This window comes from Dermacentor silvarum, chromosome 1 (assembly GCF_013339745.2).
Source record: "Dermacentor silvarum isolate Dsil-2018 chromosome 1, BIME_Dsil_1.4, whole genome shotgun sequence".
Classification (NCBI taxonomy): domain Eukaryota; kingdom Metazoa; phylum Arthropoda; class Arachnida; order Ixodida; family Ixodidae; genus Dermacentor; species Dermacentor silvarum.
The window spans coordinates 84,174,102-84,190,312 of NC_051154.1; the positions used below are offsets into that span (position 1 = coordinate 84,174,102).

At 51.3% G+C, this 16,211-nt stretch overlaps 1 protein-coding gene across 1 annotated transcript; it reads right to left on the bottom strand.

Moving 5' to 3' along the window:
* Positions 1-210: 210 nt before the first annotated feature.
* On the bottom strand, positions 211-942 carry LOC119449193 (uncharacterized). The gene has a single exon (XM_037712400.1). The coding sequence runs from the start codon at positions 940-942 to the stop codon at positions 211-213; it is 732 nt and encodes a 243-aa protein (XP_037568328.1).
* Between the last annotated feature and the right edge of the window lie 15,269 nt (positions 943-16,211).

Below are 16,211 nucleotides of genomic sequence, written 5' to 3' on the forward strand. Positions count from 1 at the left end.
TATGGAAGTAACGTGGATGGAACATCTTCCACTTCATAAGCGATATCCCGGCGAATATAAATGGAAGACAGCGGCGCGGCGGGGTCGGCGTGCAGAGCTCGGTAGCCTGGGATGTTTTTGGTATGCCTTGTTTCTTGTAGTAGGATAAAGTGAGGTAGTGTGGTTTGCGTAAGGAGCCATTGCTGTAAGGGGGTGCGGTTTGTGGAGAGGCTACGGCAGTTCCACTGAATTATTGTGATCGCCATGATGCTTGTTATTGGAAGGGTTAGGTGGAGCGAGAAGGGTGGCGGGCTTAATTTTGGGGGCTAGGCCTACTGACGCAGCGGGTATGGGGTGGGTGCGCTTGAAGGGGTGGTTCTTGTCTTCCATAGGGCCTGGGGCGTCATTAAATGCTTTGTTTATGGTGGAGTTCAGATTGTCAAGGGACTGTGTGAGGTTTGAAATGAGCGTCTCGAGGTTGGAAGTACGTTGGTCTTGTGCCTCGATACGTTTTTGTTGCATCTCAACGAGGGATGTCAGTGCGGTTACGCGAGAGGTAAGCTCCGTCAGCCCCAGCTCCAGCTGTTCAACGCGGCAGGGAGAGGGGGAGGTTGTGGGTGCGGGTGCGGGTGCGGGAGTCGTCGGCGACCTTACCTGGTGTACAGGTTTCTGCAGGGGTGAATCTTGCTTCACCGGAGCAGGCGTGTGGTATTCCGCAGGCTTCGGTTGTGCACTCGGTGCTGGTTGAATCACAGGGGTTGGTGACACCTGGGTCAGACGCGGGTGCTGGCCCCCCCACTGGGCATGTGTAGGCAGTAGGCTTGACGAGGCGCGCACCTTGGGTATAGATGAGGGACTGGAGGGTTTTACTGGGGGTTGTGACGTGTTCAGACTCTTCCACTGCTGTCTGTGTAGGAGGCGCTGCTTCTTGGCCGCGTTGGCGCAGGCTTCATCCCGTTGCATCCGAACTGGGCATATTTCTGCAAAGGGAGTGTGATGGCCTTGACAATGAAGACACCATGGTGAGCAGGAATGTGGTTCATCAGGCTGGCTGATGGGTGTGGAACAAGTGGGGCACAGGCGCTGGTTTCCGGGGCAGGCACACGTGCGATGTTCATATTGCAGGCAGATAGTGCAATGATGGGCCCGGGGCTTATGGGGACGGCAGCGGAATTCGAGTCGTTGGTAGTACACGGAAAATGGAACGTGCATGCCGGCGAAAGTGATCAGGGCGGAGTTCGTATTTCCCATGCGGCGGGCCAGTAGGATGTCGGCTTGATAGCTGTCTAAATCACGCAGAAGTTCTTCTTGGGTAGCGTCAGGGGCAATTCCGTGGATAACAGGGACGGTCGCTTTTCACGTGGGGAGTAATGACGCGAAGTAAGCTGCCCACTACATGTCACAAGATCGCCAGAGAGAAGACGACGAAGGGCGCAGGTGCGCGCGTGTTCTCTTTGAGTGTCGGCCATTATTAAAGAAGGCTGTTCTCTTTCGGCAAATTCGAATTAATTATCTTCGTGCCAATATATATATATAGGGATCAAGGTTAGGTCCACCATAACAATGCGTGAGTCGCCGAGCGACAGAACAAGGAACCGTTCAGGCCGATGGCAGGAGCAGAAGCAGCTATATTTTATTCTTCTATTTTTCTAACCTCGCAGCACGCAGCACGAGGAACGAGGCACATGCGCATGCACATGCACCTGAGCGCGCCATAAATAAAAGGCGGCCGATGATGATGACGATGGCCGCTAGAAGGCTCCCACACTTTTAGGAGAAGCGGGTGTGACTGTTTTCTCAACAAATCCGTGCAGGGGCGGGGCCTTGCCTCGATGACGTTTCACTATTTTCTTTCTTTAGGGGCGAAGCACCTTAGGGCCGACCCTTGTCCCTCGTAGTCCGTAGCTCTGGTTTGCATGGAGACCGCTACGTATGTATGTAGACGCATATATATATATATATATATATATATATATATATATATATATATATATATACCAAGCCCGTTTCCACTTCCGGTTCCGGTTCCGGCTTCCAGAGAACACTTCCGGCGTTTTTCTCTCTCGTCCGTAGCTAGGGGCGCTGCGGTGCAAAAGGGCGTTCGTTCCCGACGCGCGCTCTCTTTCGCTCTCGTCCGTAGCTAGGGGCGCTGCGGTGCACAAGGGCGTTCGTTCCCGACGCGCGCTCTCTTTCTCTCTCGTCCGTAGCTCTGGTTTACCCGAATGATCCTCCGGTGCTTCGCCCACTCATCAACATTGACTTCGTGGATTTGCGGTGATTTTTTTCTTCCTCTCTGTTTGGCGGCAATCCAACGGAACAGAGAACACGCTGGGCTGGTGGTGACTAGGCACAACTGTGGCTGCTGTTTAGGGATCGACGGTATTCCTAAATAAACGCATCACTGTTTTGATGATCCAAATATAATCTCTCTATCAGGGAGGGAGCAGACTACCTGACTGGAGCAGTATTTTTTAGATGCCAAGCATCTTATGCTCGGGGCTATGTCCCTCCCTCCCTCCCTCCGTGCGGCGTCCACACCCCTACTGCGCATGCGCATCCTCCTCCCCCTCCTCTCCTCTCCTTGTCTCATCTCCTGTCCTCTCGGCATTCCTCCTCTCCGACGCTCCTCTCCTCTCCGGATTGCGCAACGAATGGCAACACCGGGGGCTCCGCGCGCGATAATGCGAAGCAGCTTAGGTACCCTTCTAGTCACCGTAGCTTAGGTTATAGACGCGACGGTAGGCGCCCCAGAGGCACCGGCAACAGTCACCAACGCCGCGTGCGTTCGGTGCGAACGCGGGCAAAACGCCGACGGCGTCGACAACAGTTCTGCGCGTTGCTGGTGCTGCTGCATGTCCAAGTTTATACAGCTGACAAAACTACCTTGAGTCGACCCCATGGCTGCTTCGCATACACTCAGGGTTCCCCTACGGGAAGATGGTGTCATTTTTTATTTGAGGTGTTGCTATGCTGCGCTCCGCAACACTCCAACGACCGCCGCTTCGCGTCGGCGCCCGGCACCGGGGCTTCCGCCGCGGCACCGGGGCACAACCGATCGCGCCGCCAAACCGAGAGGAAGAAAATGAACATGGCAATACGTCATCAAGTCGAGGCCCCGCCCCTGCACGGATTTGTTGTGAAAACAGTCGCACCGAGGAGAAGAGCAGCGATGCACGGGCGCCCAAGAAACGGCCTTTGGTTTCGGGCGGTCGGCTAAATCCTTTGTTTCCGCGCTGGTAAAGTGGCCGAAAACGCATAATGCTGGCGAGGTCGCCAGGTAGGCGGGTTTGACTCTGTCGATAGCCACGACTTCTTCACGTCCGTTGAGCTCGATGGTGATAGTTTTTTTCTGTCCGGCTGAGCACAGGGACGCGTAAGGGATGGTCGGATGCCTTAACGCCGGACGAAAACGTGGCTCGCTGTAGTCATGTCCTTGCTGACAAAAACGCCAGGCGACAATGCATCCCATCTAGGGCAAGGACGTATGGGTGAAAAGAGGAAGCGGAGCTGTTGAACGTCTGGATCGGGCGTGGCGACAGTAGCTGGCGCGAAAAATTCACCATGCATACGCAACGTTGTGCCATAGACCAACTCCGCAGTTGTGCAGCCGAGGTGCTCCTTGAAAGACGAGCGCATGCCAAGAAGGACGAGAGGAAGATGTTCAGCCCAAGAAGCGCGAGCCTGGCGAGAAATCAAGGCAGCTTTAAGTTGACGATGAAGGCATTCAATCATTCCAATGGCCGATGGGTGGTACGTGGTAGTATGGTCATCGCGAACGCCAAGCAATCACGTGAGTTCGCGGAAGAGATCGCATTCAAAGTGTTGGCCGCGATCGGTGGTAACAACGCTGGGGCATTCGAAGCTTGAGATCCAGCCACTGACAAACGCTGAAGCCACGATAAGTGCCGTTACGTCGGTGAGTGGAAACGCCTCAGGCCAGCGGGTATAACGGTCCACAAAAGTGAGGATGTAGCGAGCACCTCTGGATGATAGGAATGGGCCAACGATATCGATGTGAACGTGATCGAACCGAGCGTCGGGTGAGCGAAATGAGTGAATTGCCCATTTCGTGTCTCGTGTCGTCTTGGAGCGTTGACAGTGAAGGTATTCACGCGCCCAGCGGCGCACGTCAGAGTTCAAACTCGGCCAGACAACGCGAGTCGTAATGAGACGCAGCGTAGCATGAACTCCGGGATGACTTGCGCCGTGAAGCTTGTCTAATATTTGACGGCGGAGCCGGAGTGGGACAAACGGACGTGTTCGACCCCATGAGATGTCGCAAGCGAGGGTGCCCGAAGAAAAAGGAAGGGGAACGTCGGACAACGCCAGTGACGTGGTGAATGAGCGGATGTCCCGAAGTTCGACGTCTGTAAGTTGCGCCGCGGCGAGTTCTTCGAAGTCAAGTGTGGGCGTTGATATTGCGTCGATACGAGAGAGGGCATCTGTACCGAACGTCCACGGTGAATTCGGAGATAAAGTGGAGGTGCCGTATTTCTCGTGCGGTGTAAGTGTTGTGGTTGCCGCGAAAAGCGAATGTCAAAGGCTTGTGGTCCGTGAGGACGTGAAAGCTTGAGCGTTCCAGCAGGTGTCGTAAATATGGAATGCCTAAGTATACCGCCTGCAGCTCACGACCGAACATGCTATATCGCGTTTCTGCAGGTTTCAGTTATTGCGAGAAAAACCGGAGTGGGTACCAGGAGTTGCGCTGGAACGGCTGTAACACCGTGCCGACAGCCGCACTATATGCATGGGTGATGAGACGCATTTGTGCAACGTGCAGAGGATGCACCATCAGTGTGGCATCCGACAATGCGTTTTTGGTAGCTTGGAAGGACGCTTCGGCGTCAGATGTCCAAGTCAACGGGGAGGACGGAGTTTTCGTGGTCTTGAGTAGGTCGGTCAGTGGTATGATAATGCGGGCGATGTTGGGAAGAAATCAGCGGTGGAAGTTGAGCAGCCCAAGGAACTCGCGGAGCTTTCGGATTGATGTTGGGCGAGGTAAGTCGCGCAAGACTTGAACCTTCTTTTCCAACTTTCTGATTCTCTTGCGAGTCACGCGGTGTCCGAGGAACTCAATGTCGTCGACACCGAAGACGCACTTTACGGGGTTGATGAGAAGGCCATGTTCCTGGAGCCTAGAAAATAGCAGGCGCAAATGGTCGCAATGCTGTTCGGAGGAAACACTAGCCACCAGGAGGTCATCGAGATATGCATATACGAAGTGGAGTTCCCGGGTTACCTCGTTGATGAACCTCTGGAACGTCTGAACAGCGTTTGTCAACCCGAACGGCATGCGAACGTACTCGAAAAGCCTGAATGGAGTTACAATTGTAGTCTTGGGGATGTCCGCTGGCTCAACTGGGATCTGATGGCAGGCCTTTACCAAATCTATCTTGCTGGATAGCACCGCTCCCGCTAGGTTGGCAGAGAAGGCATGAATGTGGGGGAGGGGATAGCGATCAGGGACGGTGCGCGCGTTGAGGGCATGGTAGTCGCCGCACGGGCACTAATCTCCAGGGTCACGCTTAGGAACCATGTGGAGAGCTAACAACCAACTGCTCGACGAAGGACGGATGATGCCCAGTTGCAGCATGTGTGGTCGAATTCTTTTTTGGTGATCGCAAGGCGGTCCCCAGCGAGGCGTCTGGGTCAGCAAACACTGTAGGGCCAGTAGTGACAACGTGATGTGCGACTTTTTGACGTACGGGCAGCTCAAGGTTGGAAGGTTTCGTGATGGCTGGGAAGTCTGACAGAATTGAGGCGTACATAGATGATGGTATCTGAGGCGCCGTTCCAGTGGTTAATGTCGTAGGTGCGAGGATGACTTGTATGGACATACTGGTCGTCGTGTCGACGAGTCGGCGAGCGCGGAGATCAACACTGAGGGTGAAGTGGGTCAGAAAAGTAGCACCCAACATGGCCATGCGTAGTTATGCAACGAGGAATATCCAACAGAAGGTGCGTCGGAGACCCAAGTCGATGTTAAGAAAGCGCTGACCATATGTGTTGATAGCAGAGCTGATGGCTGCTTGAAGGGGCGCAGGTTTCTGAGAGCGCTGCCGGTCTAGTCACACGGAAGGCACGACACTAACCTCTGCACCTGTGTCCGCGAGAAATCGATGTCCGGCAATCCTGTTAGCGACGTAGAACAGGCGGCTTGTCGTACGGCAACAGTCACTGGCCGCCATCAGTGGCTCTGCGGTATGTTTCCCTGCCAACCGCAAGAAAAACGGCACTGACGTGCGCTGGCACCGAAGTTCCTGTGGTACCGGCGACGAGGGCTTGAATGGGAGCTAGACCTATGAGACAACCTGGAACGGGAATCGCGGTCTCGTCGACGAGGGTGGGACAGTGGGCGTAGTACATTAACAGTCTTGGCACGATCAGTTGCTCAAGGCGAGACCGCCGGTCTTCGAGTTGCGACAGCGGAATGGTAGATGCCGTCGCCACAGTACCTCTTGCTGAATAGTCAACGACGCGATTGGCCAGCTCCGCCAGCTTGTCGAGGGACAGGTCGTCTGGTGCGGTAGCCAAGGCAATCACCACATTCTGCGGTAGGCGCTGAAGGAACAGTTTTCGCAGCAGCGGGCTGTTTGCGTCCAGCCTACTGTCACTGAGAAGCCACCACATGCGACGTAGAAGTTCCGACGGTCGCCGGTCGCCGAGCTCCTCTTCGTTGAGAAGCTGCTGAAGACACCCACAGACGTGCGGTGCAGCACCGTCGTTTTAATAGTGGTCATAGGGGTCGGTTTCGTGGGGCGCGTCCACAACGTCGTAGAACTCTGCAATCACCACCATTGATAGGGCGGAGACAGCGTGGTAGAACTTCGCTTGTTGCAAAGTAATGCGCCGAAGGCTGAAGATGACCTCCACGTGTGTAAACCAGGCTGCAGGATTCTGTGGCCAAAACGATGGCAGGTGAATCTGCACCGTGGAGATGCCCTCTGCGCTGATCGCCGGTCTGTCGTTCGTGGTCCCTTCCATGATGTGGCGCTCGCCTTACGATCACGTCCGGGTCACCACGTTATAGGGACCGAGGTTAGGTCAACTATAAAAATGCGTGTGTCGGCAAGTCCAGGAATCCGGGGATATCAACTATTGCGGCGAAGCCAACCCCGGGGGGATGTGGTCGGCGTAACTCTATGGGAAGCATTTTTTAAAAATAGATTACTGAGTAATGCCTCATTTTTCGCAAATTGCACTTTAGGAAATTAATCCTGACAACGGTGTCACTCTATATGTGGCGTCTCGTTTAATTTCAATTGCTGTATTTTTTTCCTGGGACGCTTTTGTACCCCCGTTTAAAATGCATGGGGTGATTTTTTAAATGCTGATTGCAGTACAGCGAGAACTCATCCGCTAATTGCACTCTGGGGGGCGTATACTCTAGGACTCCCTCTATGTGTAGGTAAAGTTTGGTTTTATTCCGCTGGCTGAATTTTTGTTTTCTGGGACGCTTTTGTTGAGCTACTATGCGGTGAAGCAGCACACAGGGGCGAAAGATTCGTAGGTCATTGTATTGAAGGGAAATAGCTTATCGATCACTTTAAAACTGTAGACTCGAATGTGCAGCTATGATGCACATTCGTGCCCAGATGTACAAGCAAAGATGACACTGCCCAATTCTGCAACAAGTAGCAGATCGATTGGCTTTATGGAATGATATCCAAGCATTAAGCCCGGCTATGCGGGCTATATATTGTCAATTTTCAGCGCATGTTAAAATGTTTCAATTGGTATTTATAAAGATCAACATTACGTTCTACCTTAACCCGTGCATATCCATCAGTAATTAGACTAAATTATTGAGTGATTAAATAAGTAATTACACAATAAGCTAATGAATATAACTATAGTAACTAGTGAACACTAGTTACTGACATAGTGTGTTTAGTTCTCTAGGTTTTACACTCCTGCAATGTAATGGATATCAAATGAAAATTATAAAACAAGTAATTCAACAATGAGGCCTGCTGGGAACATGTATGATGAAGTCAGTAGTGATAATGAATCAGTTATTTTACTGCTACCGCAGTTGTTTTGATTCGTGCACGTCGTCATTGGGGCCATTCGCACTTTAAAATAATGAGCATCTTGCTTAACATTAATAACTGATAACGTCAAGTCTACCTTTTATAAAGCATTGCGTCATGGATATCAAATGAAACGTCATTTAAACAGTGACTCAATTAGGATAACTAGGAGTGGCAGGACTAAGTTACTAATGATCACAGTCCCACGGATTACTTTACTTAATGTGAAAGCGGTAGCCTTTATTCATATACGTCGTCATTGATATCAATCCAAAAGTCATTAAATTAGTATTTATTTGTTTGGTTACCACTGCTGACGCATTACGTGCTGTTATTAGTGATCACTAGTGATACGCTCAGTTCAATGTTCTCGCATTTTATACAGTATAGGTTAATGGATATCAAATGAAAAGTCATATAAACACTGATTCAATTATAAAAACTAGGAGATGGTAGAACCAAGTCACTTGCGATCACAAATCACTGTGTTTACTACGACAGTGGTAACCTTTATTCGGGCACGTCGTCATTGGGATCAATAAAAAAGTGATTACATGAGTATCTTTGCTTACCTTTATTAACTGATGATGCCGAACTAGTGATCACTAGTTATACGTTCCGTTCGATGTGCTCATATTTTTAAGCAGCATAGCTGATTCGAAGAGTTGAGCAATGGTCTGCCATTTTGTTTCAGGTGTTGCAGTGAAGGCACTCCTAGTTCTAATAACATCGCCACCTAGATGTTACCCGCCATGATTGCTCAGTGGCTGTGGTGTTGGGCTGCTAAGCACGAGGTTGCGGGATCGAATCCCGGCCACGGTGGTCGCATTTCAATGGGGGCGAATTGCGAAAATACCCGTGTACTTAGATTTAGATGCACCTTAAAGAACCTTAGTGGTCCAAATTATTCCGGGTTCCCCCACTACGGCGTTCCTCATAATCGGATAGCGGTTTTCGCACGTAAAACCCCATAATTAAATTTTTTACATAGATGTTGCTAATTGTAGTTGTAAAGGGGAAAGAAAAAGACACTGTTAGCGCGCGCAGAGACTACGCCGGTTTCTGGCGAGGGGGAGAAAACTTGCCTCGCGCCATGACGCAGCAGGCGCTTCAAGCAATGACAGTGCAGTGTGCAGCATACGGCCGGCTAAAGTATACGGGCGCAACTCGGATGTGGCGGGGGCTGCCGTTGCAACGCGAGGATAATTGAATGTGACGGACGTTGGTGCCGAAGATTAAAAAGATGGTTGGTTTTAAAGCGATAGCTGTGCACTATGACGTAGCCAAACGCGGCGGGTTTTAACGTTGGATCATGAACGCTATTACAGAGAAGGTTTACTCCAAAGATTGATATGGCGGGTTGAGGCGCGGTGGGGTTTAAAGCGATAGCCCTGTGGCGGCCCATACGCAAAAAAAATGACTGTCATTTAAGTATCCTTACGTGATTTGAATGCGAAAGCATTATGACTTCTCTTAGTTATCACCAGTAAAGACGTCTTAAGTATTACAACCTGTTTGCGATCCTTTCTTCGCTTTCTTTTCTCTGCGTTCATTAATCACCAGACCGCAAACATTCAGAACTCATCGCCAAGTAGCCACGAGTTAATATTGTGATCCACTTTAAGCCACCTTAATCCAATTTAATCCATTCTAATCTACTTTACTTCACCTTAATTCACTTTACTCCACCTTAATCACCTTACTCTAACTTGTTGTAACGTTAATTCACTTCATTGTAATTCACCTTAGTTTACCTTAATTCACAATAACTACCCACAATTACTACTAATTAACGTTGTCATGCCATTTACTATCTTCTGTATTACTACTGATTTCAAGACGCTGATGACGTGACATTGATTTTTGGTACCACTCGTTGCGGACGACGCCGGCTTTTCTGAATCACTGCGCATGTAATGCTTTCGCACTAATAACTACTGTAGACGACAACGGTCCGTCTGTACGGCACTGAGTAAACTGCTTTGCCGCTTTCATTGCGATTTGCGCAGCCCCGGTGCGCGGCACCCCGTTATGCTCAGAGATGCTGCAGATAGCTTCTGCGCGGCGACGAGGGTGAGCGTGTATAGTGCTTCCGTGCACGCGATAGAGTGAGACCGCTGCTCCTGCCAGAAGTGCTTCCTGACGCCGTGGTGGGAACGCGCCTTTGCCGATACGGATGGCACAAGAAGCAACTGGTATACTGGCGTTGTTTCCGCCAGGTTGGCTTCTCTGTGCGGAGTAATCTCTGTGCCGAGTACTTATATCACTTGTCACAGCCTCACGACGCTCGGCGAACGGCGGTGCTGGTGGCGCGAGGAAAAGAGAGGCCCTGCGTATACACTATCCCTCACCAGTACACGGAAGCCCAAGCCCAGACTCCACTCAAGTTCACCTAAGAAATTTCATATTGTAGATGTGGTCTATGGTAAATGAAAAAAAAAAAAAATCACGATCAAGTCAGCCAAGTCAGCCACAGAATGTGGATTCCACTGTCAATCTGCATAAAATCGACAGATTTAACACATGAAAACTTTGCTATAATCGCAAAGGAACATTCTCATCACTTACGCTAAAACACTGCGTTGGATCTCATGTAAAGCTTTCATTGTTGTTGTACTTCCTCTATAATAATTAATTAATAATAATGTAATAATAGTAGTAGTAGGCGTAGTAGTGCCAGTAGTAGTAGTATTAATTATTATCGTTGTCATCTTCGTTTTTACATGCTCGTGAAAATGGTCAGTGGTTGTTGCTCAGCAAAAACGACAAACAAGAGTTGAAATGGATGAAGTAGAAGAAACGAAACGGATGCGAGTTTGAAATGGAGACACTGGAGCACCTAAATCAATAAATAGCTATGATTAATTCGCTCTTTGTTGATCGGCTCCTATGGCGCCACGGCTTCTTTTACAGATGACTGGCAGAAAAGCAATGCAGTTCTGGGAGTGCGACGCTTTAGCGTTACAAATGTTTATGCTACCTCAATTTTCAGCAGATGGAACACGAAATTAGAGGGCGGCAGCACAGGTTGTAGAAGTTACATAGTTATGACGCTCAACGAGCGTGCCAACGACCACTTACTCCGACCGTTAATAGTATCAAATGCGTTTTATAAAGTCGAAAAGTGAATTCGCTGTCACATTTGGCTCGCAGATAATGGAATTTATTCCTTTTCATCAGGTTTCCGAAAACGCAAGGAGCTCTTGTCTCGGTCGTTGGACTTGCACATTTATTTTAGCAAAGGTAAAAATGCCACAAATACGTAGATCCACTGCAAATCACCGCGAAATGCTTGCAGATGTGTGGCGCTGTTTCATGCTTCCAGAAATCATTAACTATTGCGGATAGGTAGCTCGCAGCAAACGAAACGAATGTGTCGGATAACTTTACATAAGCAAAACAAAGGACAATGACGATGAGAAATAAAAACATCTTGGTTGTATATCTGAAATTTTAGCTGAGCTGCGCTTGGCTGTTTTGCATCCTTACTGTTTCTGGCGTTAACATAGGTGTCTCTTCTACTCCTGGAAGCTGGGCTAAGTACAGACTGGTGAACAGTGTCTGGTAGCTGAATAACTATTTATTTGGATCTCACATAGCCTTTTGAGATTCAGCACCCGCTTTCTCGTAGCGGGACTGAGCCTCTAAAGGCCTAGCAATAGCAGCAAAACTGTTGATTCACAGTCGAATCATAGAGTAACATATTGCCACCTGTAGGAGTGGGTCGAGGGCAAGAGTGGGTCGAGCCCAAGAGGACCGCGCGCCCCCTTCCCTGCTCGAGCCAGCCCCGACGGTCGCGTCTTCCAAGAGCCAGCTGCTCTACGGTTATTAAACCTTCAGAACTCCTTCTCGAGGCTCGTGATAAACTGGTGGAGGTGGGGGGTAAGCGTCCTCACGGATGTTGCAGACCCCACCAAGAATCCGCGCTACGAATCCAGTACCTGTCGACACTCCCGTGCATCGGGCCAGCCGCAGGATCAGAGGACTGTCCCCAGAAGTCGTCGACGCTACAGATTCCACCACATCAACCGGTATGACCAGCGCATCCCTTCAAACCGCCCCAACCGGTACGGTAAGCACGATGTCTAACCGGTACACACTTGAGAGCCCGCGGATCCCGAAGACGTTTCATGGCACAGTGTTCGAAGACTGGATGGTCAACTTCCAGCGCGTGGCCTCCGTGAATGAATGAAACGACACGGAAAAACTCAGACACGTCTACTTCTACCTGGAGGATGGCGCGCGTACGTGGTTTCAGAACCGCGAGGAGCAACTGTCGTCGTGGCGCGAGTTTTGTCGACAGCTTTTGGAGACATACACCAGTGCTGATCGCCATGAACGAGTGGAACGTGCGATTCAGGCCCGCGTCCAGTTGCCAAACGAAACTGTGACCACGTACGTCGAAGACATGACGCACCTCTTCCGACGAGCAGATCCAAGAATGACGGAGGAAAGGAAGTTACGTCTTCTGATGCGCGGGGTCAAGGAGCAACTCTTCGCTGGCCTCGTACGGAGCCCTCCGAAGACGGTCGCGGAGTTCTTGTCCGAGGCCGTGACCATGGAAAAAATGCTTCTGCATCGCTCGAACCTGTATGAGCAGCAAGCGAACAGCATGTCTGCTGCTGACATTTTCACGGCCATAGGAAGCAACGGTGACTGTCTCCGAGAACTCATCCGCTCTGTAGTGCGTGAAGAGTTGCAAAAGGCCGCCGTAACACCGCACCCTTCGGTAAGCTCCATAGCGAGCATTATCAAGGACGAACTGCACCAGGCTCTCCGAGACACCTTGCCTCCTGCTAAGCTGCGGCAGTACCTCCTGAATATCCCCGTGTGACCTATGCGGAAGCTCTGAAGCGCCCTGCACCCTCTCCGCCGCTGTTCGTTCGTGCTCCTCCTACGGTGTCAGTTCAGTCGGCGCAGCCGATATCGTACTGCGACGCTGGGTATACACCGCCGTCGGTTGTTCATGCCACTCTATTTGCCCATCGTTCGGAGCAAGCGGTTCACTACGTCGACGACAGACACCCGCCCCCTCGGAAGTGGGATGTTTGGCGCACACCCGATCGTCGGCCTCTGTGCTTCCACTGCGGTGAAGCTGACCACTTGTACCACCAGTGCCCATACCGGCGCCTTCGGATTCGGGGCTTTTCCGTATACTCGCCGCCGTCCCGATACGGCCAGCGACCCCGGGAGATTCAGGACTACCTCTCTGAGCAGTGCTTGCCACCGCCTGCCAGGCGGCAGTCGCGATCGCCGTCTCCGAGACGATGTTCACCTCCGCCCCAGCGCTATTCTCCCGAGCGGTCGACCAGTCCCCGCCGGGAAAACTGACTGAGGTGATCTTCGGGGGCGAGGTCGCTGACGGTCGAAGCGCTGAAGACCTTCGACGGACGCAGTTACGGAAAGATACCGATCCGCCATCACCTGCAGCTGAAAGGGACGACCGGCTTTCGCTCGATATACAAGTGACTATTGACAGTTATGCCGTTAGTGCTTTAGTGGACATCGGCGCAGACTACACGATACTAAGCGGGAGAATAGCAACGCAGCTGAAGAAGGTGATCACGCCCTGGCATAACTCGCAGATTCGGACGGCTGGCGGCCACGTCGTTACTCCACTGGACGCCTGCAAGACTAGAGTTGAGATTCAAGGATCTACATTCGTAGCGAGCTGCCTTGTCTTACGCGAATGCTCCCGCGACGTTATTCTTGGGGTTGACTTCCTGCAGGAGTACGGCGCGATTATCGATCTGCAAGAGCGTCTTATCACTTTCTCTGCCGAACGAGCAACCGACGTGCAAGACGGCCAACGGCGCGACGACGTACTTAGTGTTTTTGCAGACAGTGTAACGCTTCCTCCACGAGCCAATCTCCTTGTCGAATTCACATGCTGTGGCTTACGCGATGGCGAAGCGGTGGCCGAAAGTAACTTGGAGCACCTACTGAAGCAAGGTGTTTGTGTGGCTCGAAGTGTTATACAGATTCGTGCTGGTCATTCGCAATTGCTTGTTACCTACTTTAGCTACGAGCACCGACACCTGTTCCGCGGCACGTCGTTAGCGTTTGCAGACGCAGTAGCAAACGTTAACAACTGTTTCACATCAGAAGTAGTAGAGACAGCAGACACGTTTCTGGGCCATCTCGACATCAATTCTGAACTGTCCACCGATAGCCAGACAGCACTGCGCAAGCTCTTGCTTGAATTCAGGACCTGCTTCGCACATTCTTCTAAGGTACGCCTGACTTCCATCACTAAACACAGGATCATCACGTACGAAGACGCACGCCCGATACACCAGCAGCCTTACCGCGTGTCGGCAAAAGAACGTGAAGCCATACGTACGCAAGTCTGGGAGATGCTTGACGATGGCGTCATCGAACCTTCCAACAGCCCGTGGTCGTCTCCGGTCGTTACTGTCAAAAAGAAAGACGGAACGCTACGCTTCTGTGTCGACTACCGCAAGCTCAACAACGCGGCTAAAAAGGACGTGTACCCGCTGCCGCGTATCGACGGCTCGTTAGATAGACTACGGCGTGCCCAATATTTTTCTTCTCTCGATTTAAAAAGCGGGTACTGGCAAATCGAGGTAGACGAACGCGACCGCGAGAAAACAGCCTTTGTGACTCCAGATGGTCTCTGAATTTCGAATGCTTCCTTTTGACTTGTGTTCAGCCCCGGCTACTTTCCAGCGAATGATGGACACTGTCCTTACTGGACTTCAGGCCTGTCTTGTGTACCTGGATGATGTGGTCATCTTCTCTAAAACGTTCAAGCAGCATCTTCACCGCCTACGGAGTGTGCTAGAAGCCATCCGATCGGCAGATCTCACACTTAAGCCTGAAAAGTGCCACTTTGGTTATGAAGAGCTCAAGTTCCTCGGGCATGTAGTAAGTGCCAAAGGGGTCCGACCCGATCCAGACAAGCTTGACGCTGTGGCCGCGTTTCCAGCTCATGCCGATAAGAAGGCCGTCCGGCGCTTCCTGGGCTTATGCGCCTACTATCGCCGGTTTATTAAAGGCTTCTCGAAGATAGCGGAACCCCTGACTCACCTTACAAGGGACGATACGCCATTTGTGTGGCATATTGAGCAGCAGGCATCTTTTGCTGAATTACGACAGCGCCTGCAGTCAGCACCCGTTCTTGCACATTTTGACGATGACGCTGATACTGAAGTGCATACCGACGCCAGTAGCATTGGCCTTGGCACAGTGCTCGTCCAGCTCCAAGATGGAGTGGAAAGAGTTATAGCGTATGCCAGCCGCTCCCTGTCCCGTGCCGAGGCTAATTATTCGACTACGGAGAAAGAGTGCCTCGCGGTCGTGTGGGCGATCATCAAGTTTCGCCCCTATCTCTATGGTCGTCCCTTCAAAGTAGTGACGGACCACCATGCCCTCTGTTGGTTGGAAAGCATGCGCGACCCTTCAGGACGACTGGCGCGGTGGAGCTTGCGGCTACAGGAATTTGGGGCGCAATCTTGTACGCGTTCCAAAATCGAACGGAGGCGGTCCGTTCTTTACGTCATGAAGTAGGCGGTCCGCCATGTTCGCGAAGACGAGAGGAAGCAAAGAGCCAATGAGCGAAGTGGACGCCTGCGTCACGCTTTTGACGTCTGCTTGGGGACCATATAACATACTTAGAAGCGTTTCTAACATGTTGAGAAATATTTGACTATTATGACTGAGTAGCAAAATGTGTTGGTGTTGCTTTTCAAAGATTTAGTTTGGAATGCGGAACGACTTAAACAAATTATTGCGGTTAATTTCTTGAAATGGCGCTAGGTGGTGTCGCAGTTTTGCGAAACGTTTAGTGGTGGCGCTAGCCACTACCCCGTTTCAAGTAATGCTTTTATGTATGTCTCCATCACTATTGAAATTCAAACGGCGCGAGTTTTGAAGCGCTTGGTTCAGTCGAGCCGTTGCGTGCGGAGAGCCATGTAGGAAAACGTGCCAGCTTCTGCACCCGTTAAGGGACCGCGCGTTTCCGAGGGCCAGCGGGAGACGGTCCTCGGTTTTATGGAGCAGTATCTCCAGTTGGCTTTAAGATCCAGCGAGCTGGGGCCGGACTTCACCCTTGTTGACCGGCGACGGCTGTGGCAGCAGCTGGTCTACGTGCTGAACGCGGAAGGGCCCGTTGTGAAAACAGTCGACCAGTGGCAGGACTGGTGGAGGAAGCAGCAGGTCTACAGGCCCGCCGCGATG